General features: G+C 40.6%; 1 protein-coding gene across 5 annotated transcripts in view; it reads right to left on the bottom strand.

The window, feature by feature from the left end:
- The window catches only part of LOC106090602 (furin-like protease 2), a 902,413-nt gene that overhangs the window by 173,890 nt on the left and 702,009 nt on the right, over positions 1-26,514 (bottom strand). For all 5 annotated transcript variants that reach the window (XM_059366328.1, XM_059366325.1, XM_059366324.1 and 2 more), the window contains exons 4-6: positions 25,630-25,734; positions 20,350-20,604; positions 7,498-7,632 (exon numbers count right to left, since the gene is read on the bottom strand). In XM_059366328.1, coding sequence (XP_059222311.1) covers positions 7,498-7,632; positions 20,350-20,604; positions 25,630-25,734 — 495 coding nt within the window. The remainder of the gene's footprint in view (positions 1-7,497; positions 7,633-20,349; positions 20,605-25,629; positions 25,735-26,514) is intronic.

Genomic DNA, 26,514 nt, shown 5'->3' with positions numbered 1-26,514 from the left:
AATTTTAATATCATGGGCGGGGCAGCGGTCATATTCTCTCTCTAGGCGCTCGTAGAAAATATCCTTGATCTGTTCGTCTTTGTCTTCCGTCGGGGCATGGGCACAATTAAGGCTGATGTTGAAAATTTGGCTTTTATGCGGATTGTGGCTAGCCTCTCATCCACCGGAGTAAAGCTGGAGACAAGGTGTTTCACAATCCACAGCCAAATTCATGCCTCGTGTTATGGCAGCTTGAGTACAGTTCGTCACCGTTTGGTGTTGTAGTGACGCCACGCCCATCGCACTTCCTGTAAGACGGTAATATCTGCCTTGTACTTCTCTAGTATATCTGTCAACGCGTGTACTGCACCTTCTCTATAAAGAGTGTGGACATTCCAGGTGCAGATCCGCAAATCATGGTCCTTTTTATACCCTCCAGTCATTCTGTTTGTAACTACTCGAAATATTCGTCTGAGACCCCATAAAGTATATATATTCTTGATCGTCGTGACATTTTATGTCGATCTAGCCATGTCCGTCCGTCTGTCCGTCCGTCCGTCTGTCTGTCGAAAGCACGCTAACTTCCAAAGGAGTAGAGCTAGCCGCTTGAAATTTTGCACAAATACTTCTTATTAGTGTAGGTCGGTTGGTATTGTAAATGGGCCATATCGGTCCATGTTTTGATATAGCTGCCATATAAACCGATCTTGGGTCTTGACTTCTTGAGCCTCTAGCGTGCGCAATTCTTACCCGATTAGATTGAAATTTTGCACGACGTGTTTTGTTATGATATGCAACAACTATGCCAAGTATGGTTTAAATAGGTCCATAACCTGATATAGCTGCCATATAAACCGATCTTGGGTCTTGACTTCTTGAGCCTCTAGAGGGCACAATTCTTATCCGATTTGAACGAAGTATTTCGTTATGATATCCAACAACAGTGCCAAAGATGGTTCAAATCGGTTCATAACTTGATATAGCTGCCATATAAACCGATCTGGGATCTTGACTTCTTGACCCCTAGAGGTCGCAATTATTATCCGATATGCCTGAAATTTTGTACAACGGATACTCTCATGACCATCAACAAAAGTGTTTATTATGGTCCGAATCGGTCTATAGCCCGATACAGCTCCCATATAAATCGTTCTCTCTATTTTACTTCGTGAGCCCCAATGGGCGCAATTCTTATACGAATTGGCTGAAATTTTACACAGGTCTCCAACATATAATTTAATTGTGGTCCGAACCGGACCATATCTTGTTTCATTTGCGTGGGTTGTCAACGTTGGTGGGGGAGGGTCCGTTTTTACTATTCCTTTGTTTCTCATAGTAGTTCTCATAGTTTTCAGGGGGAGGGTTACTGGCCCAGCGTCCCAACCGCATGGGTTTTGTGGGATTGCACACGTATCCCTCGTTCTGGCGAGCCGTTTGCTCCAAAATCCCCTGGCAACAGACGCTGATTTTGGTCATTGGTTATTTGAAGGCGCCAATAGCTAGCCTTGCCATCTCGAGTATCATTGGCAGTCAGTATTTAATTAAGAGCCAGTGCCACCTGACTCCTCACCACCTGACGGCCGCATCTGCAGCTACTCCGCATAAAAACGAAGCTTTCCACCATCCGCAATCTGTGGATGCGCCCGGTAGCTTTCAGCTAAGCTTCCCGTGATAACGATGGGCACCACACAAGTCGGAGCTCAAAGTTCCAGCCTGTGTGGTGCTCATAATAATCCCTTATCGGCCGGCATTAAAATCGCCCAAAACGATTTTAAAATCATGGGCAGGGCAGCTGCCGTGTTCTCTCTCTCTCTCTCTCTCTGTGCGCAAATAGAAAACATACTGCCCGTCTTTGCCTTTTGTAGGGGCTTGGGAACAATCGAGGCTGATGTTGAAAATTTGGCTTTTAAGAGGATAGTGGCTAGCCTCTCTTACGCCAGAGTAAAGCTGGAGACAAAGTGATTCAGTCAACGACTAAACACAAATCCACAGCGAAATTCATGCCTCGTGTTATGGCAGATATAGCATAGTGCATCACCGTTTGGTGATGGTGTTACACACCCTTCTCGGTCCATCCCACCTTCTCGGTCCATCCCATCTTCTCGGTCCATCCCACCTTCTCGGTCCATCCCACCTTATCGGTCCATCCCACCTTCTCGGACCATCCCACCTTCTCGGTCCATCCCACCTTATCGGTCCATCCCACCTTCTCGGTCCATCCCACCTTATCGGTCCATCCCACCTTCTCGGTCCATCCCACCTTCTCGGTCCATTGCACCTCCTGTAAGGCGGTTATATTTGCCTATATTTGCCAGTTGCAGATCAGCAAATCATGGTCGTTTTTATGTTTGCGTGGGCCATCAATGTTGGGGGAGTCCGTTTTTACTATTCTTTTGTTTTCCGGGCAAAAAATATTTACTTGGCATTAAAAATTAATGTCATGTGTTTTTTACTCCCCTTAAACTTTTTCTCTCATTCTGTTCCGTTAGACCGCAAAAACTACAACCATCATATCACTGCCCACTTTCCACAGCTAATTCAAAAATAAAAGAATGCGACATGTATGGATAAAATGGCAAAAAACATTCATCATTCAGGGCCATCTCAAAAAAGTGTACCCTGGGGCATTTACTTTTAGCAAAAAAAAAAAAAAAAAAAAATAAATAAAATAAAAATGAAAATAAAACGTAAATGAATACCAAAACAGATACTCGTACATTGCGACAATATTTGTGAGCTCACGTGGGAATAGCTGTTATTGTCAAGTGTAATTCAGCAATGGTTTTAGACTCGTTATATGGTAAACAAAGTTCTTAGCCCTCAAAGTCCTCGGTTGTGTACACCAAAGAGGGAGAGTGAGTGAGTGTGTGAGTGAGCGAATGCCTGTGCATGTGATTTGTGTCAATAAAATTGTTTGTACTTAAATTGTCGTACATCTTTTGTGTTCACAGTTCTAAGGATACACAAGCCTCTGTGTGAGAAAAGCAATGAAGGTAGAGTAGAAGACAAACAAGAAACATAAGTATAGACAGTTTGCAATGGGGGGTTTTTTTTATAGCTCCTGTTATTACCCAAAGCCCATAGGAAGGTCGAGTGTTTACAATGAAAAAATGCCATTGTTTACAATGAAAAATGAAAATATCTCAAATAGTGTCTTGAGAATAGTGAGCATTATTGGTCTTTGCAGCAACAAAGCAGGGCATTATAAGACATTTTCATACAGTTATTTTTAGAGTTCTTCTCTCGAATATGTTTCCTTTTTTTTTGCTTGCTTTTGGTTACTTGATGCGATTACATTACAAGTTTGTGGCAAATTCTAAACTCAACTGGCACACTAGAATACACAGTTTGAAGGATGACAAAAAATTCCTCAAGTTGTTTGCCATACTTATGGTATTTATGCTTACGGCTCTGTGGGTATTTTTGTTACATTGTTCTCTCACAGATACTCTTACCAATGTGGGATAGGAGCTATTTTAAGCCAAGGCGATTGTGTAATGGTTTATATTGCAACATAAATACGGGTGGTTTTTGGGGTCTTCTAGTGACATTGTTAGAGTGGGAAAATCATATAATGTTGCTAATTAATAACGAGGCAAATAGGAAAACATCAATACAACTAGGCTCTATTCACATTCATTAAGGATAGACTGATGAAGACGTCCCTTCACGTAGTGATAGATGAGTTAGAGACGTCTCTCGGTTTGAAAGAGTAGGCCAAGGCGTCTTTTTCAAAAAAAAAAACGAGAGGATATATATAATAAGGTGGGCATAAATTCGATGGTCCACGCCATGGCCGGGAGAAACGAATACTGAATACGCATTATGCGGCAGAATTATCAACACAAACCTGGAAAATAGTGTAGACAGACCCCTCATGACAATGGAAAGCACTCAAAAAAGGGTGTTCTAGCAGATTCTCTGGAACTTCGTGATGATAAAGGAAGTCCTACTGAATCGCAGCAAAAATGACGCAAATTAACCGCATATGCGGACGTGTGTCGATCTGCTTATCTCGAAGATACTTTTGTAGAAGTTCTGCAAGATGATGGTCACGGTGGAGCCTATCGAGATGGTCACGAGAAAGAAGTTGAGGACAAATCAAAAGAAGACCTAGCTGGTGCGTTACACTCGAAGATTTAAGATATTGGATTTTGGACCTATTGGGTTGCCCAAAAAGTAATTGCGGATTTTTCATATAGTCGGCGTTGACAATTTTTTTCACAGCTTGTGACTCTGTAATTGCATTCTTTCTTCTGTCAGTTATCAGCTGTTACTTTAAGCTTGCTTTAGAAAAAAAGTGTAAAAAAGTATATTTGATTAAAGTTCATTCTAAGTTTTATTAAAAATGCGTTTACTTTCTATTAAAAAATCCGCAATTACTTTTTGGGCAACCCAATAGTTATATACGTGAGCCTAACTAGTTACCGATTTTGATTATCCTGGAAAAGAAAAGTCCGACAAGAAATGTGAGTTTTTCGTTCGGTGGGAAGTGGGAAGTTAGCCCGTAGAGGATTTAGTAGATGTACGTGGCCATTGTGAGACCGCTGCTAACAAATGAATCACTGGTATGATGGAAGACTGGGTTTGGGAGAATGGATTTGGGAGAATCAAGGGCTGGCCTGCGTTGGTATCACGGAAGCGTTGAAGTCTACAGGCAGGTATGGAAGCAATGCTGAATATGTGACCGGCGGAGGTCTCAAGTTGGAACTGTACTGATAAGAATGCGCTTAGGACGAGGAAGAACGACATGGGTCTTTCTTAAACCCATTCTGGATAAAAAAAAGATGCGAAGAGAAGACGGGGTAAGATCTTTGATTACACAGTCTGAATTAAAATAGAATTCTCAAGATTCGCTTTCCCGAAAGAGAGGATTGTGTTCGATGAGAGCTCGGTCTACAGATGGCACAAGATGATGCCGTAAATGGTATTTTGGGTTATTTCGTACGTCATTGGAACTGTCGAAAGAGTGCGATGTCTTTCTGGTAGCCCATAGACCGGATTGACGAATTACTAGAACTACTGGCCTACTGTCAACCGGAGAAAGACGTAAGAGTTTGCTGGGATAAGAAGCACTGATATAGGTATGTTGATGAACTAGTGCCGAGGGATCCAGTCACTGGCAAGGACCGTGGATCTAGGAACCTAGCACCATGGATTCCGCTAAAAATTTTCCCCTTATTTACAGTCAGATGGCAGTAAAGGCTCTGGCGTCAGACCATATAAAGTGGAGACTGCGCAGAAGATGCAACGAAAGAACTTCTTCCAAACAAGGGAAAGGCTATCAAACTCTGATGGGTCCCGAGCCATCAAGGAGTAGTGAAGGATGAAGCGGCCGACCAGCTGGCCCAAAATGGATCACTGATTGGTGCGAGCTTCTTGGTAGGGTGGGTTTCGTCTACGATGACCACACGATTAATATTCGTGATGTGGATTGCAGAGTGGCAAAGACCCTGTGGTCGAGTATTTCGCGGTACAGGACGATGCTTATCATGGGGCTGAGGAACAATTGCTTCGAATTGCAGGTAGGTCACTAAAATTTCAGGTCTTTGATATCGCGTTCTACACATGCGGGGATTGACTTTTGCAGATTGTGTCATGGCGATAAGGAGCGGTTACAGCACCTTATCTGTCACTGACCCCGCCATTCAAAGGAAAGACACGAGATAATGGGTCAACATTTCTTTCCACGTCTTGATTCCCTCTAGATATTTAGTCCTCTTGTTATTCTGCAGTTCATTAAGGAATAGGAACAAACTTCTCACATATCAATGAGTGCTGACCGATTCAAGTTCTAAGTTTAATAAAAAGGGGCCGAACGGCGTGTCGCAGTGCGACACTTCTTTGGACAGAAGTTTTTACATGGCTTAGTAACTCACAAATGTCGCTAGCATTGCGAAGAGATTTCCGCCGATGAACATTTTTCTGATGTTCTCGCGTACAGGATTTCGATATAAATTCGGGAAATGAGAAGTCGGAAGAATATGCCTCAAAATGTTCCAGTCGCCAGTCTTGCATTCGTCTCATTTTCCTAGCTATGTTATGAGGATGATCAGGCAAAATCCATGGCGAGGTGGGAATCCGTACAAGGATGGCGGACCTCCAATTCTCACTGGAATACAAAAGGAAGAAGAATGCGTTGCAGTCTTTCGATAAAAAGTTACAAGGCACTTGATGGGAGCCTTTATAGGGCTGTACACTTAGATGCCCCGCAAATTTTTCTGTAGAAGCCTTCAGATGGAGAATGACTATGAGGACACGATCAATTACTTGCTTTGTTGATATCTACAGGGCACAGTCTTTCGATCTTAGGGGGCGGCTGTACTCCGAACTGGGTGAACTCAAAAATTTAGAGAAAAGGGATTATTCCGACAGGAGATACAATGAGATTCTAAACGCAGTCATGCAAAGTGCGAACACTTAAATGAGCTTGAACATTAAGGTGGGTAATATTTTTGGGGTTGTCATTATTTCAATCTTTCAAAATAATCTAAAATAAAAATCACGCTTCCGGTTTTCTACGATAAAATAGGAAGTTTGATTAAAATGAACCAAAAACAAGAGTTTGTCGTTAAAACCTAAAAGCCTGATTTTGTAGACCCATGATTTTTAGAGAAAAATTTTCTTAGAATTTGTAGTTGATTACAATTTTGACAACCGCTTGGTGAATGTGTTTTAACTCTAACAATTTGACCCACTCTAGTGTATATGTGGGTGTGCTGGAAAGGCACTTAATCCTTATTGTCCTCAGTCCGACCTGGGGACACACCCCTTTTCACTTTCATACCTGCACTTCTTTTCTCGGTAGGGTATCACAATAGCTTTCTGAGTAATCTATCCATATTGATGTTTAGGAGCGCTCCAGTTGATATTTATGAGCGCCCTAGCAATCATCAGATGACAAGTTCGAATGTTGTGGGTTCGAGTCCCAGCAGTATTTTTTAATTATGATCATAATTTTACAATTTGTTTATCTTTCGAGACGAGCTTAATGATCGGAGATTTTTGCAATGGAAAAGGAAAGACTGAGATCACAACACACACCAACCACTATGGGATGCGTTTCGTCATTTGGTTTGAATAACTCATCGGCATACTAGGTGTGGAGGCTTAGAGGGCCATACATTGGTAGGCCGTACTTACATATATCAAATATACCGCGAACATGCTAAAAATTATTTTTATTTTTTTTATTTTTACACGATTTTTTTTTAATTCTTACAGTTTCCAGATTTTGATATTTTTGCCTAAATTTTTAAAATTTAATTTTTTTTTTAATTTTTCTAAATTGTTGTTCCAAGTTATGGTTTTAATACACATTAGGCTATTATTTTATTTTCTATACCAAATTTTTTTGATTATAATTTTGACAAGTGTACAAACTTTCGATTAAATACAGCGAAAATTAAGTTTCGCTGTTCTCATCTCGCGTTTTCAACACTACAATCACAAACCCCCACCATAGCCATCATGCCCCAAGACGATAAATATATTGAAAATTCATTTGAAAATACTTACATAGTTTTGTGCAAGGTCAGGATGATTTTTCTGTATGCCATCGTCCAATATTGAGACAACCACACCCTTGCCAGTGTAACCTTTTTGCCATGCGGGGCCAATATTCATATCCAAGCCATCTTTGGCGCCTCCATTCTGTTGATGTGAGTGTGTTTTTCGGCATAGCCAAAAACCAACACCAACGCCAGCAATAACAACAACAGATTGAGAATGAAGAAAATTGGAGAAAATGTTGATTGGAGTTTGATGTTGTTGGTAATTTTGTTATTGGTCGTTTGGTTGGCATTATTTCGCATCGTTTCAATGTTTGAGTTCGCAGACACACAGCAAGGCAAATATGCAGACGCACAGCCACACACACACATGAAGTAACAAATATCCAGAGAGCACCATTATGATATAAACAAATCGAGTATAAATCCAAATAGCATCCAAAGGCAGAGACAATGGCAGCATCGCAGGCGCAGCGGCAGCGACAGCGACAGCGACAGAATTCCATTCAGACGCAAGCACACAAATAATCGAACGACGATTGAAGCCAGGCAGGATTCGCGTGAAATGCCAACGAAATAAAGCGCCACAATCATAACAGCAATTCATGTAAAAGTTGTCGATGCGGCAGTTGTTGGTATCCAGTGTTGTTGTTGTTGTTGTTGTTGGATGTTATTGTACATTAATAAATTAAATTGTTTGTGAATAACAGCAAACGCATGAAATGAGAAAAGAATTGGGAGAGAAAAAAAGAGAAAGAGAGAGAAAACATACAGAGTGAGTTAAGGGAACATAATTCAAAAACTAATTTATTTGCAAAAGTCAGTGTAATAATACTTTTGATTTAAATGAAAAATTGTAGCCATTGTAGATATACAGAATATTTATTTGGAAGCATATTAAAAGCATATCACCAACTAAACCTAAAACAAGCAGCAGCTGATTAAAGCTGCAAACTTTAATTGAAATTGAAACAAGTAAAAGATTGCTAAGTTTGACTGAGCGGAATCTTATATACCCCCCAACCTGTATCGAATTTGTTAAAATCGTGGCTCAGTTTCTCTTCAAAGGCAGAAACTAAGCAAGTAAGGATGAGCTAAAGTCAGTCGAAACCGCCCTTTTGCCTAATGGTAAGGGGCCTTCTTTCTATAGCAAAATCCGAACGGCGTGCCGCAGTGCGACACCTCTTTGGAGAGAAGTTTTACATGGCATAGTACCTCACAAATGTTGCCAGCATTATGAGGGGAAAACCACCGCTGACATTTTTTTTCTGATGGTCTCGCCAGGATTCGAACCCAGGCGTTCAGCGTTCAGGCGGACATGATGACCTCTGCGCTACGGTGGCATTATCGAGAATTTTGAAAATAGGACCACAAATGAAGATTTGGCACCCCAAACAATTTCTCGAAATATCAAGGTGACCAACTTTAGGGGCCTGCCAAAAGGCGCCGGACAACTTAGGGCCTTAAAATTTTGCACACAATATCGCAACACCGTTCTCAGACGGTATCTTTTTTTCTAGCTTTTTTTCGAATTCCTCCCACTGTGCTACATTTGAGGACGGGTCTGAGGCACTACTGCCAGCGGCACAGTTCTGGATTAAAGGAACTCTGATATTGCCATTCGGAAGATCAAGCCACACCGATGGATCAAAGCTAAAGGACATAGTGGGCCTGGGGTCTACATACAGAATACAGGGACTTAGATCTGTTTGCGACTGCCTGACCGTAATGCGGTCCTGCAGGCGGAGATCAAGATCAAGGAATACGCGAGGTGGTGTGGTGTTACTATAAATACTTCTAAGGGGCAAGGATCCGAAGCTGCTATCCAGAAGGGCCTAAAGGGTCTTGCATATGGCATATGATTGGGCTAGACCCAGAGGTCTCAATGTTTACACAGAGAAGACCGAAAGGTGAGCCAATTTAACGCACAACGTTCCCTCAAAAAAGCGATTTCAATATCTGACAAGGGCAAATATACAGGTGTGATCTTGGACAGGAAACTGAATTGGAAGTGTCACATTCAGGATCGTAGATAGAGGGCTCACAGATGATGGGTACTATGTAAATGGACCGTAGGCTCGAAATGGAGCCTGAATCCGAGGATAGTAGATGCTAAGGAATCAAATCGGGAGCTCGATTTAGATATGAGCTATATCAGGTTATAGACCGATTTGGACCGTACTTGGTACAGGTCTTGGTAGTCATAACAGAACACCTCGTGCCAAATTTTAGCCATATCGGACAAAAATTGTGACTTCCAGGGGCTCCAGAAATCAAATCGGAAGGTAGGTTTATATGGGGGCTGTATCAGGTTATAGACCGATTTAGACCGTACTAGGCAATGTTGTTGGAAGTCATAACAGAACACCGCATACAAAAATTTCAGCCAAATCGGACAAAAAATGCGGCTTGTAAGGACTAAAAAAGTCAATTTGGGATATTGGATTATATGGAAGCTTTATCAGGTTTTGGACCGATTTGGACCGTACCTGGCACAATTGTTGGAAGTCTTAACGGAATTTTATGTGCCAAATTTAAGCCAAATCGGACAAAAATTGTGACAAGAACAAGGGGCTCTAGAAGTCAAATCGGGAGATCGGTTCATATGGGGGCTAAATCTGTTTATAGACCGTTTCGGATCATACTTGTCATGGATGTTGGATGTCCAAGCGGAACGTTACGTGACAATTTTTAACCAAATCGGACAAAAATTGCGTCTTCCAGGGGCTTAAGAATTTAAATGGGGAGATCGGTTTCAATAGGAGTTATATCAGGTTGTAGACCGATTTGGACAGTACTTGGCACACTTGTTGGAAGTCGCAATGGAACTTTATGTGCCAAATTTCAGCCAATTGGAGAAAAATTTTGGCTTCCAGGGGTTTTCAGGAAGTCACATTGGGAGATCGGTTTATATGGGAGCTATATCAAGTTATACACCGATTTTCACCGTACTTGGCAAAGTTGTTGAAAGTTTCAATGGAGTTTAATGTGCCAAATTTAAGCCAAATCGGACAAAAATTGTGGTTTCCAGGGGCTTAAGAAATCAAATCGGGAGATCAGTTGTTATGGGAGCTATATCAGGTTATAGACCGATTTGAACCGTACTTGACACAGTTGTTGGAAGTCTGAACGGAACTCTGGACAAATCCCTGGTATTTCTGAACACAAAAATCGCCCTCGACTGTCGCAGATCTCTCAACGAGATGGCTGAACAGTTCAAAATTCACCTGTTCTAGGTACCGGACCACAAAGATATCCCAGGAAATTGTAAATCGGATGAGCTTGCGAGACAAGGAACTACCCTACACATTCCAGGGATACAGGAATCTGTGGGTATGCCTCTAGCAAAACGTAAGCTAAGTTTTCAGGACCACGCCCCAAGGACAACGAAGAATAGATGGTCACAAAGTGAGAACTGTGAGCATTCCAAAACTATGCGGCCTAATCTAGACTTGAAGAGGTCTACCGCTTTGCTGTCATTGGCTAGAACAGACGTCTCAGCCATTGTGTTCGTCATGACATGAGGGGGCTGTATGCATTCCAAAACTATGTGGCCTCATCTAGACTTGAAGAAGTCTACTGCTTTGCTGTCATTTGCTAGAACACACGTCTCGATCATTGTCTTCGTCATGACAGGTCACTGTCTAATCGGAAAACATGCTGACAGACTAAAGGTTGCCAGCAACGACTTTTGCAGAAGCTATGAGGACATCGAAGAAGAAGAGACTATAGAACACCTTCTGTGTGTGTGTCCCGCACTAGCAGTCAGAAGGAGTTCCACTTAAGGTTCTCAATTCTTTGAGAAACTGTCTGATTTAGCTGAGGTGAACATTCGCAAGTTGTTGGGCTTTTTAAACCGATCTGTATGGTTCAACGGTAGGAACTAGAAGGCATCTTCCTTCTTCTATTGCTGTGGTATCACAATGGACGAAAACGCCTAAGTGAGTCTGATGGCAGACTGCCACTTAAACCGAACCTTCACTTAAAGCCTTTTCCCGCTGATAGTCCCAGCCGATTTTGGTCATTGCTATCAATGTTATTGGCGTCATTTTACGTTATCACTGGCTCAAGACGCCTTTTCACTGTAATTTTTGTTTTCGCTTTGTTTTTCTGGGCTAATATGTTTTTAATTACTCTTGCCATGGCATACAGCGAAACTAGCACAGAAAGTAGACAGTTAACCTAGCATTTGTATTGCAGCAGAGCAAAAATGTTGGAGGATAATTTATTTAAAAGATGTCGACAACGTCTTCATTCCAGCTTTAACTTTTCCTATTTCTTTTTGCCCTTCCCCTCCCACTCCCATTCATTTTGTTGTGGAGGTGGTGGAGATTTTGTCTTTTGCCTTCCACTTTCTGTTTACCCCTTGAGCTAATTAAGATTTGTTTTCATTTTGACATTTCTTGGCGTTTCCGTTTTTTGGGGATGGTCTTTTGAGAAATGCCAGAAGAAAGGATTGACGCTTTGCAAAAGGATTTCTGGGGTTTTTTTTTCTCCCTAAAAGTTAAAGTTGAAAAAATGTTACAGCATTGTTTGGGGGCAATGAACATTTGAGAGAAGCACAAAAATGTTTTGTACACACTAATTGCAGGCTACAAAAAGATATAATTGACCTAATTATGTTAATCAAACTGAAAGCAGACATCAACAAATTAATGAGGGGTCCTAAGAGCAGCGGCAATTATTAAAAGGCTGTGATAATGCACCAAAGGGGATATGTTTGGTAGGATTTTTTGCCATTCTTGGCAAAATTATCTTCTGTTTGAATTAAAAAAGAGTGTCAAATTAACACTTTTGTGGGTAAAATATAAGCAGCTCGTTGGCCAAGATGTTACGAGATATTTCTTTTTTTAAGACATTTAACAAAAAAAGAACAAAGTGTAAGGATTTAACCTATTTTAATAGTAATTTATGTTTGCTAGACCATAATTATAAGTTAAGAAATTTTACTAAAAACCACCCCCCCCCCCCCAAAAAAAAAAAAAAAAAAAAAAAGGGTTCCCAAAAAGTAATTGCGGATTTTGACAATTTTGCGGCGTTGACAATTTTTTCCACAGCTTGTGACTCTGTAATGGCATTCTTTCTTCTGTCAGTTATCAGCTGTTACTTTTAGCTTTCTTTAGAAAAAAAGTGTAAAAAAAGTATATTCGATTAAAGTTCATTCTAAGTTTTATTAAAAATGCATTTACTTTCTTTTAAAAAATCCGCAATTACTTTTTGGGCAACCCAATAGAACAAAAAATTTTTAAGACATTTTTCTCAGTCTTTTTGATTTCGTACACAAAAGAAACGTAAATATTTTTACCTTTAAAAATTTTTGAGGGTTTTTTCTCAATTTTTTATACCCACCTAAGAAGATCTAGACATGTCCGTCCGTCTGTCTGTTGAAATCACGCTGCAGTCTTTAAAAATAGTGACATTGAGCTTAACCTTTGCACAGATTCTTTTTTTGCCCATAAGCAGGTTAAGTTCGAAGATGGCAATATCGGACTATATCTTCATATAGCCCCCATATAGACCGATCCGCCGATTTAGGGTCTTAGGCCCATAAAAACCACATTTATTCTCCGATTTTGCTGAAATTTAAGACAGTGAATTGTGTTAGGCTCTTCGAAATTCTTCGTCAATTTGGACCAGATCGGTACAGAGTTGGATATAGCTGCCATATAGACCGATCTCTCGATTTAAGGTCTAGCGCACATAAAAGGCGCATTTATTGTCCGATTTTGCCGAAAATCGGGAGGGTGAATTCCGTTAGACCCTTCGACATCCTCCTTCAATTTGGCCCAGATCGGTCCAGATTTGGATATAGCAGCCATATAGACCGATCCTCCGATTTAGGGTCTTAGGCCCATAAAAGCCACATTTTTGATCCGATTTTGATGAAATATGGGACAGTGAGTTGTGTTAGGCCCTCTGACATCCTTCGTCAATTTGGCGCAGATCGGCCCAGATTTGGATATAGCTGTCATATAGGCCGATCTCTTGATTTAAGGTCTTGCGCCCACAAAAAGACAAATTTTTTGTCCGATTTTGCCGAAGTATGGGAGGGTGAGTTCTGCTAGGCCCTTCGACATCCTCTTTAAATTTGGCCCAGATCGGTCCAGATTTGGTTATAGCTGCCATATAGGCCGATATCTTGATTTAAGATCTTGGGCCCATAAAAGGGGCAATTACTGTCCGATGTCGCCGAAATTTGGGTAAAGTTAAGCCCTTTGACATACTTCTGCAATATGGCCCAGATCGGTCCAGATTTGGTTATAGCTTCCATATAGACCGATTTAAGGTTCTGGGCTCATAAATGACGCAATTACTGTCCGATGTCGCCGAAATTTGGGACAGTGAGTTAAGTTAAGCCACTTGACATACTTCTTCAATTTGGCCCAGATCGGTCTAGATTTGAATATAGCTGCCATATAGACCGATCTCTCCATTTAAGGTTTTGGGCCCCTAAAAGACGCATTTATTTTCCGATTTCCGACGAAATTTGGGACAGTGACCTATGTTAGGATTTTCGACATCCGTGTCGTATATGGTTCAGATCGGTTTATTTCCAGATATAGCAAATGCAAATTTGGCCCATGAACATTCCACTAAGGAACAGGGGCAAACTTCTCTCACATATCAATGAGTGCAGTCCGATTCAAGTTTAGGCTCAATGATAAGGGGCCTCTTTTTTGCAGCCCATTCCGAACGGCGTGCCACAGTGCGACACCTCTTTGGAGAGAAATTTTACATGGCATAGTACCTCACAAATGTTGCCAGCATTAGGAGGGGAAAACCACCGCTGAAAAATTTTTTTCTGATGGTCTCGCCAGGATTCAAACCCAGGCGTTCAGCGTCATAGGCGGACATGCTAACCTCGTGCACAAAGAAAATGTAAATATTTCTACTTTTGAATGGCTTACACTTATGGTATGGTATGGTGTGTCATAGTAGGCGTGCGACATGCACCCATACTATGACACACCAAACCATACCATAACTGCTAACAGCATCATACACTGTTTATGCTGTTCTATATGCGACATTCACCCATACAATGACACACCATACCATACCCTGACTGCTAACAGCATCATACACTGTTTATGCTGTTTTATATGTACAATTTCAACATTTCATGCACATGAAACTCTTAGCAGAAGACCAGATCTATGGCAAAACTTCCTTTCGAAGACCATTTTGTTAAACAATTTTATTGAAATACCACATTTACAACTACAAACTAACCACAAATACATGTGCTTTTATAAATCTTAAATGTTGACCAATGGTCACTGAAAAATGTTGCTAGAGAATGTATTTACATTCAGATATAGTTACAGGTGAATGATTTCTAGCAAAAATTCTTAAAATCATTTGAGGTTATAAAAAGAAATAAAAAATAGGTAAATATAAATTAAACTTTAAATTTTACAACCTTGAAGATACTCTGTTATTGGGTTTAGTAAAACCACGGAGGGTAATAATAAAAGCAACTCCCCTCAGGGAGAAATGTAAGTTAACACCATTTTCCCTATGATGAAACCCAATTCGAATGAGTTTAATAACGGCTTTAGCGAACTTTCATTACCCAACATATTATGGAGAATCAGTAATGAACAACCTGTTCGACCTTACAGTTGTATCTGATATCTAAACAAGCAGGTTAGGTTAGTTAAGGTTCAAGTGGCAGTCTGCCATCAGACTCACTTAGACGTTTTCCTTCATTGTGGTACCCCAGAAACAGAAGAAAGAAGATACCTCCTACCGTTGAATCATCCAGATCGCTTTTAAAAGCCCCACTACTTGCGAATGTTCACATCCGCAAAATCAGACAGATTCTCAAAGAAATGAGAACCTAAAGTGGAACTCCTTCTGACTGCCAGTGCGGGATACACATACAGAAGGTGTTCTACAGTCTCTTCTTCTTCGATGTCCTCACAGCTTCTGCAAAAAATTCAAAGATGTTCTAGCCACGTTCGTCCGTTTGGACCTTTTAGTTTGGACATAATGTAGACAAGCTGAAGAATGTCCGTAATGATGGGTATCCAAAGTTCGACCCGAGCCGAACCAAATGCATTTTTATTTTTTTTTTTTTTTTTTTTGCTATAAAAGACAAATTCTTTCCATATATGTCCATAAATAGATATGAAAAAAAAACGTTGTGGCGTGTGCATTGACTATAACTAACTCTGATAGCAAAAAGAAGAGCCATTTACAAATTGCATAAACTTTCTAAAAGTTTTATAACTTTTGCAAGTCTTTCTAAAAGTTTTTTTTCTAATTTTTTACTGTATATAAAAATGATGTGATTAGCGAAGACACCATATTCAACCGAAAGAAATATGTTGCCAACTTATACAATAAAGCAAAAAGGACATGAAAATTCTAGTTATTGCTTCAAATAAAAAGTAAAAGACCTTCTAATAAGATTTTGGTATATTTACATAAGTTTTAAAATTTTTATGGGGGAAGGTTCCGAGGCATGCATATAAATGCTAACAACACTTTTTTTTAACAGTTTTTGTATAAATAGACAGTCTTTTCTCTTCCCCTATAACAATGGAATAACATTCACACATGAAAGCTCTAGAAATCACATCACAAATAAGCTTATATCAAGAAAACCACTCTTGTGTCCTCCCCAACAATTTTGGTCTGCACTTTGTGTCATTTTATGGTGAAGTGAATCTCTTTGTGCATGGCCCAAAAGTTATATGGCAAAGTAAATGTTTTTGTTACCACTTTAGATAAAAATCATCCTATATGTATATGGGTTGCACTGTCCTTTCTGCCAATCTCCCATGTGGTTTGTCACAAAACAAAAAAGAATTTATGAATTCACTATTTTAAGTTTCTCTCTGGCTTGGTTCTAGTTTTGACAAGGACAAATATTATTGCAAGCATATGTAGGGATTTTTTATTTTTTTATTTTTTTTTTTCATTTATTTTAATGCATAAATAATGAAATGGAATTTTTAAACAAAATATAACAATTTTTGTTATGATTATTGTTGTTATTATTGTTCCATTTCAGCTTTTGTTTATGAATCTTCATTGTGGACAAATTTGTTCAGTCATGCAAGCAATTTTCGTTAGAAAAGAAAAATATTGCATACATTTAGGCTGCCTTTGATATTTAAAGGGTAAAACATACTACGGACAAATGGAAAATGAATTGTTTTTTTGAAGAAAATAGAACATTTTGTCGTTATATAATGAAATTGCATTCTAAATAAAATGGGCTAAAATTTGTTTGCCCTGAAAATAATTGTGAAAACTAGATTTTATAAATTTCGTTTGGTTCGTTATACACACCACCGAAGGATGGGGGTATATTCATTCATCCATCCATTTGGTGCCTCCTAAAGTAAATCTATACTTGATCATCATAAAAATATACAACGATTTAGCCATGTCCGTCCGTCTGTCTGTCCGTCCGTCTGTCCGTCCCTCCGTCCGTCCGGCTGTCTGTCCGTCCGTCTGTCCATCCGTCTGTCCGTCCGTCTGTCCGTCCGTCTGTCCGTCCGTATGTCCGTCGGTATGTCCGTCCGTATGTCCGTCCGTCTGTGTGTTGAAATCACGCTACAGTCTTTAAAAATAGAGATATTCAGCTGAAACTATGCAAAGGTTCTTTTTATTGTCCATAGGCAGTTTAAGTTCAAAGATGGGCTATATCGGACTATATCTTGATATAGCCCCCATATAGACCGATCCGCCGCTTTTAAGTCTTAGGCCCATAAAAGCCCCATTTATTATACGATTTTGCTGAAATTTGGGATAGTGAGTTGTGTTAGGTCACTCAACATCCCCGACTCAATTTGGCCCAGATCGGTTCAGACTTGGATAAAGCTGTCATCTCTGGATTTAAGGTCTTGGGCCTATAAAAGTCGCATTTATTGTCCGATTTCGCCGACATTCGGAACAGTGGGTTATGTTAGGCTCTTCGACATCTTTCTGCAATTTGGCCCAGATCGCCGATCGATGTCGCCGAAATTTGGGACAGTGAGTTATGTTAGACTCTTCGACAACCCTCTCTAACTTGGCCCAGATCGATCCAGATTTGGATATAGCTGCCACATAGACCGAACTATTGATTTAAGGGTTGGTGTCCATAAAAGGCACATTTGTTGTCCGATTTTTCCAAAATTTGGGACAGTGAGTTGTGTAAGGCTCTAGAATATCATTCTACAATTTGGACCAGATCGATCTAGATTTGGGTATAGCTGCCATATAGACCGATCTCTCGATTTAAAATCTTGGTCCCATAAAAGGCGCATTTTTTTTTCAGATGTCGCCGAAATTTAGAACCGTGAGTTATATTAGGCTCTTCGACAAACTTCTACAATTTGGCCCAGATCGGTCTAGATTTGGATATAGCTGTCATATAGATCGATCTCTCGAGTAAAGGTCTTGGGCCCATAAAAGACCCATTTATTGTCCGTTTTCGTCGAAATTTGGAACAGTGAGTTGTGTTAGGCTCTCCGACTTCTTTCTGCAATTTGCCCCAGATCGATCCAGATTTAGAAATAGCTGTAATATAGGCCGATCTCAGATTTAAGTTCTTGGGCCCATAAAAGCCGCATTTATAGGCCAATTTCATCGAAATTTGGGACAGTGAGTTGCGCTAGGCAATTCGACATTTTTCTTGAATTTGGCCCAGATCGGTCCAGATTTTAATATAGTATGCCCGAGGTGGTGGGTATCCAAACTTCGGACGGCCTAACTTAACGCCTTTTTGCTTGTTTTTATACTCTTCACAATAGGATGGGGGTATACTAATTTCGTCATTCTGTTCGTAACACCTCCGAATATGCGTATACGAACCCATAAAGCATATATATTCTCGTCATGACATATTAAGTCGATCTATTAGTGTAGGTCGTTTGACGTCTTGAGCCTCTAGAGGGCGCAATTCTTATCCGATTGACTCAAGTTTTGCACGCGGTGTTTTGGTATCGCTGCCAAGAAATGTGCTAAATATGGTTCAAACCGGTTCATAACCTGATATAGCTGCCATATAAACCGATCTTGGGTCTTGACTTCTTGAGCCAGTAGAGGGCGCAGTTCTTATCAGATTTGGCTGCAATTTTGGACGTGGTATTTCACTTCCAACAACTGTGCTAAGTGTGGTTCAAATCGGTTCATTACCTGTTATAGCTGCCATATAAACCGATCTACGATCTTGACTTCTTGAGCCGCTAGAGGGCGCAATTCTTATCCGATTTGGTTGAAATTTTGCCCGAGATGTTTTGTTATGACTTTCAACAAATGTGCTTAGTATGGCGCAAATCTGTCCATAACCTGATATAGCTGCCATATAAACCGATCTGGGAACTTGACTTCTTTAGCCTCTAGCGAGCGCAATTCTCATCCGATTTGGCAGAAATTTTGTACAACGGCTTCTCTCATGACCTTCAACATACGTGTTCAAAATGGTCTGAATTGATTTATAGCCTGGTAAAGCTCCCATATAAACCGACCATCCGATTATGCTTCGTGAGCCCCGAATCGGACTATAACTTGATATAGCTCCTCCTCCTCCGTCCCTTCCCATTATTCTTTGTTTGCCTAAAAAGAGATACTGCGCAAAGAACTCAATGGTGGAGGGCATATAAGATTCGGCCCGGCCGAACTTAGCAAGCTCTTACTTGTTTTTTTTTTTTTTTAGTTAACAGCGAAATGATCGCTAGGACGGAGAAAATCCTATGGGGAGATCCAGATCGTGAAAAGACGTGGCTATTGCTGAAACGGAGTAAGAAGGAAGTCATTATAGCTCTCGGTATCATAACGAGACACATAGGACTACGAGCTCACTTAGGTAAAATCGGTGTGGCAAGTGATAGCATTTGTATGGGGCAAGGGGTGGATTAATACCCGCACCCTCTTTTCAAACTAACCTAACCTAGGTTAGTTTGCCTTTAACATGCGCCATTATTACCCGTTTTTGCTGTAAGTCAGAACAGTGAGTTTTATTAGGCTTGTCGATAACCGAACCAAGAATGGTTCAGATAGGAACATATTTGGCTATAGCTGTCATATAGACTGATTTGCCGATTTTTGGGTCTTAGGCTTATAACTGAGGTATTTATTACCCGATTTCGCTGTAATTTGGAACAGTGAGTTGTATTAAGACTCCCAACATCTGTCCCGAAAATTTTCCAGACCGAGCTATATTTAGATATAGCTGCCATAGAGTCCGATCATCAGCTTAAGGTTCGAAAGACCACAACAGACGCATTTTGCTGAAATTTGAAACAGTGAGCTGCTTTAAGACTTTTGACATCCAACCCAAATATGGTCCAGATCGGACCCTAGTTAGATATAGCTTTCATTTAGATTGATGATCCGAATTAGGGCTTTATCACATAAACGGCGCACTTATTACCCGATTTCGTTAAAATTTCGAACTGTTACTTGAATAGAACTTCTTGGCACCTGAACTAAATATGATTCAGATCGGACTTTATTTGGATATTAATACGGATTAAGTAGTGTTATATTAAATTTTGATAATAAATATATGGTGGTGGGTATCAAAAGTTCAGCACGGCCGAACTTAATGCATGTTAACTTGTTTTAGTTGTTACATATGAATTTTGTTAGTAGCTTTCTTATTAAACTTTTACCATTAAATTTTCTTTCCAAGTGCTCAAACTACTTTGATTACATAAACCAACCATTATCTTATGTATCTCTAGGCACCAAAGGGTTTACCATTTCACCAATCTATTATCAGTTTATGCTAGGGAACCAACATTTTCCTTACAGGTATGTGTTTAGGTGTGTGTAGTGATTATATTCCCTTACAAGAGGAACCCAGCAACGTAACAAAACAAAAGAAGAAAATTTATCTTACACATACTTTACTCACCAAATACCATTGTTCCTTGAACAAGGGATCGGGGAATATGTTATGGGGACCTGCATCACGATATTGTATACGTGGCGCCCGTGTCAGACCATTGCGATATGATGTTTCAGGACTATTCACTGCATGAAGGGATGGAAGACCACCAAAACCTGTGACCTGACGTATGATATCATATGGACTGTAGCCGGGTAGGGTGGAATAGGAACCATCACGTTTTTCGCGAATTTTTTCATGTTGCTGTTGCATCCATCTGACCTGAAATGGGAAAAGAGAAAAAAAAACTGAAATTAGAAAAAACTTCTCTAATTTGATCAAAAAATAACCGTTATTTTAATTTTTTTATATTCGCCACCATAGGATGGGCGTACACTTATCTAGTCATTCCGACTGGAAATATTCGTCTAAGACCCCAGACTTCTAAGGCGTTCTGAGTCGATCTAGCCATGTCCGTCAGTCCGTCTGTCGAAATCACGATAGGGGTCGAATGCGTAAAGCTGGCCGCATGAAATTTTGCAAAGATACTGAATATCAATGTAGGTCGTTGAAAATTGCAAATGGGCTATATCGGTTCAGATTTAGACATAGTTCCCATATAAACTGATCTCCCAATTTGACTTCTGGAGCCTGTGGAAGCTCTAATTCTCATCCAATTTGGCTGAAATTTTGCATCCGATGTTCTGTTACGACTTCCAACAACTGTGCCAAATACGGCCCAAATCAGTCTATAACCTGATATAGCACCCTTGTAAACCAGTCTCTCGGTCATCCTGGTGCGGTTCCTAGAAGCATTAATTTTGCTGGTTTGACAGATGACTATATCTTGATATAGCCCCCATATAGACCGATCCACCGATTTGGGGTCTTAGGCCCATACAAGCCACATTTATTATCCGATTTTGCTGAAATCGGGGACGGTGAGTTGTGTTAGGGCCCTTTGACAACATTCGCCAATTTGGCCCAGATCGGTCCAGATTTGGATGTAGCTGCCATATAGACCGATCCCCCGATTAAAGGTCTTAGACCCATAAAAGCCACATTTATTATCCGATGTTGATGGAATTTGGGACAGTGATTTTTGTTAGACCCTTCCATATCCTTCGTTATTTTGGCCCAGATCGGTCCAGATTTGGATATAGCTTCTATAAAGACCGATCCTCCGATTAAAGGTCTTAGACCCATAAAAGCCACATTTATTATCCGATGTTGATGGAATTTGGGACAGTGATTTTTGTTAGACCCTTCCATATCCTTCGTTATTTTCGCCCAGATCGGTCCAGATTTGGATATAGCTTCTATAAAGACCGATCCTCCGATTTAAGGTCTTAGACCCATAAAAGCCACATTTATTATCCGATGTTGATGGAATTTGGGACAGTGATTTTTGTTAGACCCTGCGATATCCTTCGTCAATTTGGCCTAGATCGGTCCAGATTTGGATATAGCTGCTATAAAGACCGATCCTCCGATTTAGGGTCTTAGGCTCATAAAAGCCACGTTTATTATCCGATTTTGCTGAAATTTGTTACAGTGTGCTGTCTCAGGCTCTTTGACATGTTTTTTTCAATTTGGCCCTGATCGGTTCAGATTTGAATATAGCTGCCATATAGACCGATCCTCCGATTTAAGGTCTTAGGGGCATAAAAGCCACATTTATTATCCGATTTTGCTGAAATTTGTGACAGTGTGTTATCTCATGCTCTTTGACATGTTTTTTTCAATTTGGCCCTGATCGGTTCAGATTTGGATATAGCTGCCATATAGACCGATTTCTCGATTTAAGGTTTTGGTCCCATAAAAGGCGCAGTTATTGTCCGATGTCGCCGAAATTTGGGACAGTGAGTTAAGTTAAGCCCCTTGACATACTTCTGCAATATGGCACAGGTCAGTCCAGATTTGGCTATAGCTGCCATATAGACCGATTTCTCGATTTAAGGTTTTGGTCCCATAAAAGGCGCATTTATTGTCCGACGTCGCTGATATTTGAGACAGTGAGTCTAATTAGGTTCTTCGACGTCCTTTTTCAATTTGTCCCAGATCGTTCTAGATTTGAATATAGCTGGACCAATCTTTCGATTTAGGGTTTTGGGCAAATTTATTGTCCGATTTCGCCGAAATTTGGGACAGTGCTTTGTGTTAGGTTCTTCAACATTTTTCTGCAACTTGGCCCAAATAGGTCCAGATTTGGATATAGCTGCCATGTAGACCGATACCACGATTTAAAGTCTTGGCCCCATAAAAGGCGCATTTATAATCTGATTTCACTGAAATTTGACACAGTGACTTAGGTTAGGCTTTTCGACATCCGTGGCGTATATGGTTCGGATCGGTTTATGTTTAGATATAGCTACTGTACTTATTAGTATTTGGTCCAAATCGAACCACTTTCCGATATAACTGCTTTGGGACATAAGGTAGCAATTTTCAGCGAATTGTGATGAAAGGTGGTTTACATATATACCCGAGGTGATGGGTATCCAAAGTTCGGCCCGGCCGAACTTAACGCCTTTTTACTTGTTTCCAATTTTTTCCGTTTTTTCTAATACTCTTGAAAGTGGGGAGCTCTTTTTCTTTTTTTAGCATTTTAGCAGTGTTATGCTCTTTGGGAGATCTGATTCTCCAGCTTCCGTAGAAGTCGCCCGATTGCGCTACCAGTACATACTCCTCTGTCTCCTTTGTCGTGGCCCAGATCGTTTTCCCGGTCTGCTCGTGAGCTTAGCAAAGCCATCGCTCACCTCTATCGTCATCCTGCTGCTCTCATCTCTCGATTCGGCTGCTATGACTGTTTCATTAATACTGTCGCTGTCTGAATCCGAGTCGGAAACGCCAATTTTATTTAAAGGCTGGGGACGAACTGTGCATCGTTCTGGTTTATCTCTCTTCCTCATTAATAAGTCTGACGACTAGTTGTGCACTTGAGGCACAACTAGTCGTCAGGTGCCAACTAGTTGTCGTGACTACAGGTGCCAAGTCGCCCACGCCCTTAGGAGGAAAGACAACACCACCACAACTGTTGGGTCTTTGGGGTGCATTTTGTGCCTAATCCAAAAAGGCTTTACCATTTTTTCGTAATAGGTAGTACCTATTCCGATATACGGATATTTTTCATTGAGGAGCAAAATGAAAACACATCCGCCCCATTCAAAGTCTACTTTACAATTTTATGAAAAAAGGCAGTAACTTTTATGATGAGACGTTGGAGCATATCCTATGCCATTGCCCGGCTTTCGCCAGGCATGAACCAACTTAGGAGAGTGGAAAGACTTATTGACCCCTATTTCAGAATAAAAGCGTGCTCTACACCGTACTCAATAGTCGTTGGGTAAGCAGGGCAACTTAATCAACTTGACCAAGGTGACTAAAGATACATGGCGTATCAGAAATTGCGATCCACCATGCCAGTCAAAGAGTTTTGATACAGCACACACTTGCTGAACTTTTATAGGGGGTCAAAAAGAAAAAAAAAAGGAGATCGTTTTATAGGGGAGCTGTATTAGGATATAGACCGATTCAGACCATATTTGACACGTATGTTGCAGGTCATGAGATAAGCCGTTGTACAAAATTTCGCCCAAATCAGATAATAATTGCGCCCTACAGAGGCTCAAGAAGTCAATAACCCAGATCAGTTTATATGGCAACTGTATCAGGTTATGGACCGATTTGAACCATACTTTGCACAGTTGTTGAAAGTCATAACGAAACATGTCGTTCAAAATTTCACCCAAATCGGATATGAATTGCGCCCTCTAGAGGCTCAAGAAGTCAAGACCCCAGATCAGTTAAATGACAGCTATATCAGGTAATGCATCGATTTCACTCGAACTTGGCACAGTTGTTGGAAATCATAACAAAATACCTTATGCAATATTTCACCCAAATCCGATATGAATGGCGCCGTCTAGAGGCTCAAGAAGTCAAGAAGCCAAAATCAGTTTATATGGCAACTGTAACAGGTTATGGACCGATTGGAACCATACTTGGCACAGTTGTTGGAAGTCATGACGAAACACATCGTGCGAAATTTCACCCCAATCGGATATGGCTTGAGGCCTCTACAGGCTCAAGAAGTCAAGGTCCAAGATCGGTTTATATCACAGCTATGGACCGATTTCAACAATACAACAAATTGTTGAAAATCTCATGCTTGAAAACTTCATGCAAAATTTAAGACAAATCGGATAGGAATTGCGCCCTCTAGAGGCTCAAGAAGTCATGGTCCAAGATCGGTTCATATGGCAGCTATATCAAACCATGGACCGATATGGTCCATTTACAACCGACCTACACCTATCAGAAGTATTTGCGCAAAATTTCAAGCAGCTGGCTTTACTCCTTCGGAAGTTAGCGTGCTTTCGACAGACAGACGGACAGACGGACGGACGGACAGACGGACGGACGGACAGACGGACGAACGGACAGACGGAAGGACGGACAGACGGACGGACATGGCTAGATCGACATCAAATGTCATGACGATCAAGAATATATATACTTTATGGGGTCTGAGACGAATATATCGAGGAGTTATAAACTGAATGACGAAATTAGTATACCCCCATCTTATGGTGGAGGGTAAAAAAATATATTTTAAAAATTTTTCTTAGAAATATTTCATAATTTTTATACCCACCACCGAAGGATGGGGGTATACTCATTTTGTCATTCCGTTAGCATATATTCTATATTCTTGATCAGTATAAAAATCTAAGACGATCTAGCGATGTCCGACCGTCTGTCCGTCCGTCTGTGTGTTGAAATCACGCTACAGTCTTTGAAAATAGAGATATTGAGCTGAAACTTTGCACAGATTCTTTTTTTGTCCATAAGCAGATTAAGTTCGAAGATGAGCTATATCGAACCATATCTGAATATAGCCCCCATATAGACCGATCCACCGATTAAAGGTCTTAGGCCAATAAAAGCCACATTTATTATCCGATTTTGCTGAAATTTGGGACAGTAAGTTGTGTTAGGCCATTCGACATCCCTCGTCAACTTGGCCCAGATTGGTGCAGATTTGGATATAGCTGTCATATAGACCAATCTCTCCATTTAAGGTTTTGGTCCCATAAAAGGCGCGTGAATGAGTTGATTTTAAAGAAAATTTAGTGGAGATTTTGTTGATTAAGAAATTTCATGTATATTTTTTTAAGACAACTTTTTGGAAATTTCTTCTTCCATATTATTATCTCATAATATTTTTTTCGCTGCTGTGGAAATTTGATATTAATATTCCTTAAAACGTATTATTACCTCAAAATTGTTGAGTAACAAACTTACCTCAGGCTCCGAGTTTAAGGCGCTATGGTGTTCATCACTGGTTTTAAGTGAACGTTTTGAGATACGCTTATGGTGAAAGAGATAGTAGTCCTTTAAAGCACCGATCTGCAATTAAAGAAAGATAACACATAATCAAAATAAAAAAATAATACAGGCAACTTTTATAAAAATCTTGATAAAATTAAGGTTCTGTCAAATAAGTAATACCATAACGAGTTTTCTTTTTACACCACGATAGGGCCGAGCTCAGGCTACTATCGGGGTCAGCCGGTGGTGGATAGCTGAACGACCTATAGGTCAGATGTGAAAAAAAAGCAGCCCCCGACCACGAGCGGCGTAGACCGAGGACCCGCTACAAAAGGCATTTATACCCGACGACGTCTTCACGACATGATGAAGGGATGCCGCCAGTTGCCTAAGTATTCATCCACAGGGATGCTCTACAGATAGATGCAGTCTGGGAAGTGATGCCACCGTGGATTCCCCAATCAACAAGACCTTGACCCTAGCGCGTACACTGGAATATAATTATGATAACGGATCAATGCATCAATCCAAATGCCACAGGCTGGCAACTGTGGTATTCTGTTACCTGAGTGACATCCCTCACGAAATTGCTCTCCGGCTAATGCCACCGCTGCCTCCGTCCCGCTAAATCCCTGGTAGGGTTCTGAGAACGCTCTGTGCCTCATAACCATTATCTTGGTTATGTAGGTTTTGCTGATACGATATCTAGATTAATGCCCGACCTGGCTCTAAAAGCAAGAACTCAAAAGTTCAACCCTTGGGAGGCACTCACTGCTTGCAAAGGCACCCTCGGGGGTAACATGAGGGGCGACTACATTTTCGGACACTGATAGCGGCTCCAAGTTGAGACCCAATCAA

Source organism: Stomoxys calcitrans, chromosome 4 (genome assembly GCF_963082655.1).
Source record: "Stomoxys calcitrans chromosome 4, idStoCalc2.1, whole genome shotgun sequence".
NCBI classification, from domain to species: domain Eukaryota; kingdom Metazoa; phylum Arthropoda; class Insecta; order Diptera; family Muscidae; genus Stomoxys; species Stomoxys calcitrans.
The sequence above is the reverse complement of the archived record's forward strand: the minus strand, read 5'-3'. Positions and strand labels throughout refer to the sequence as shown.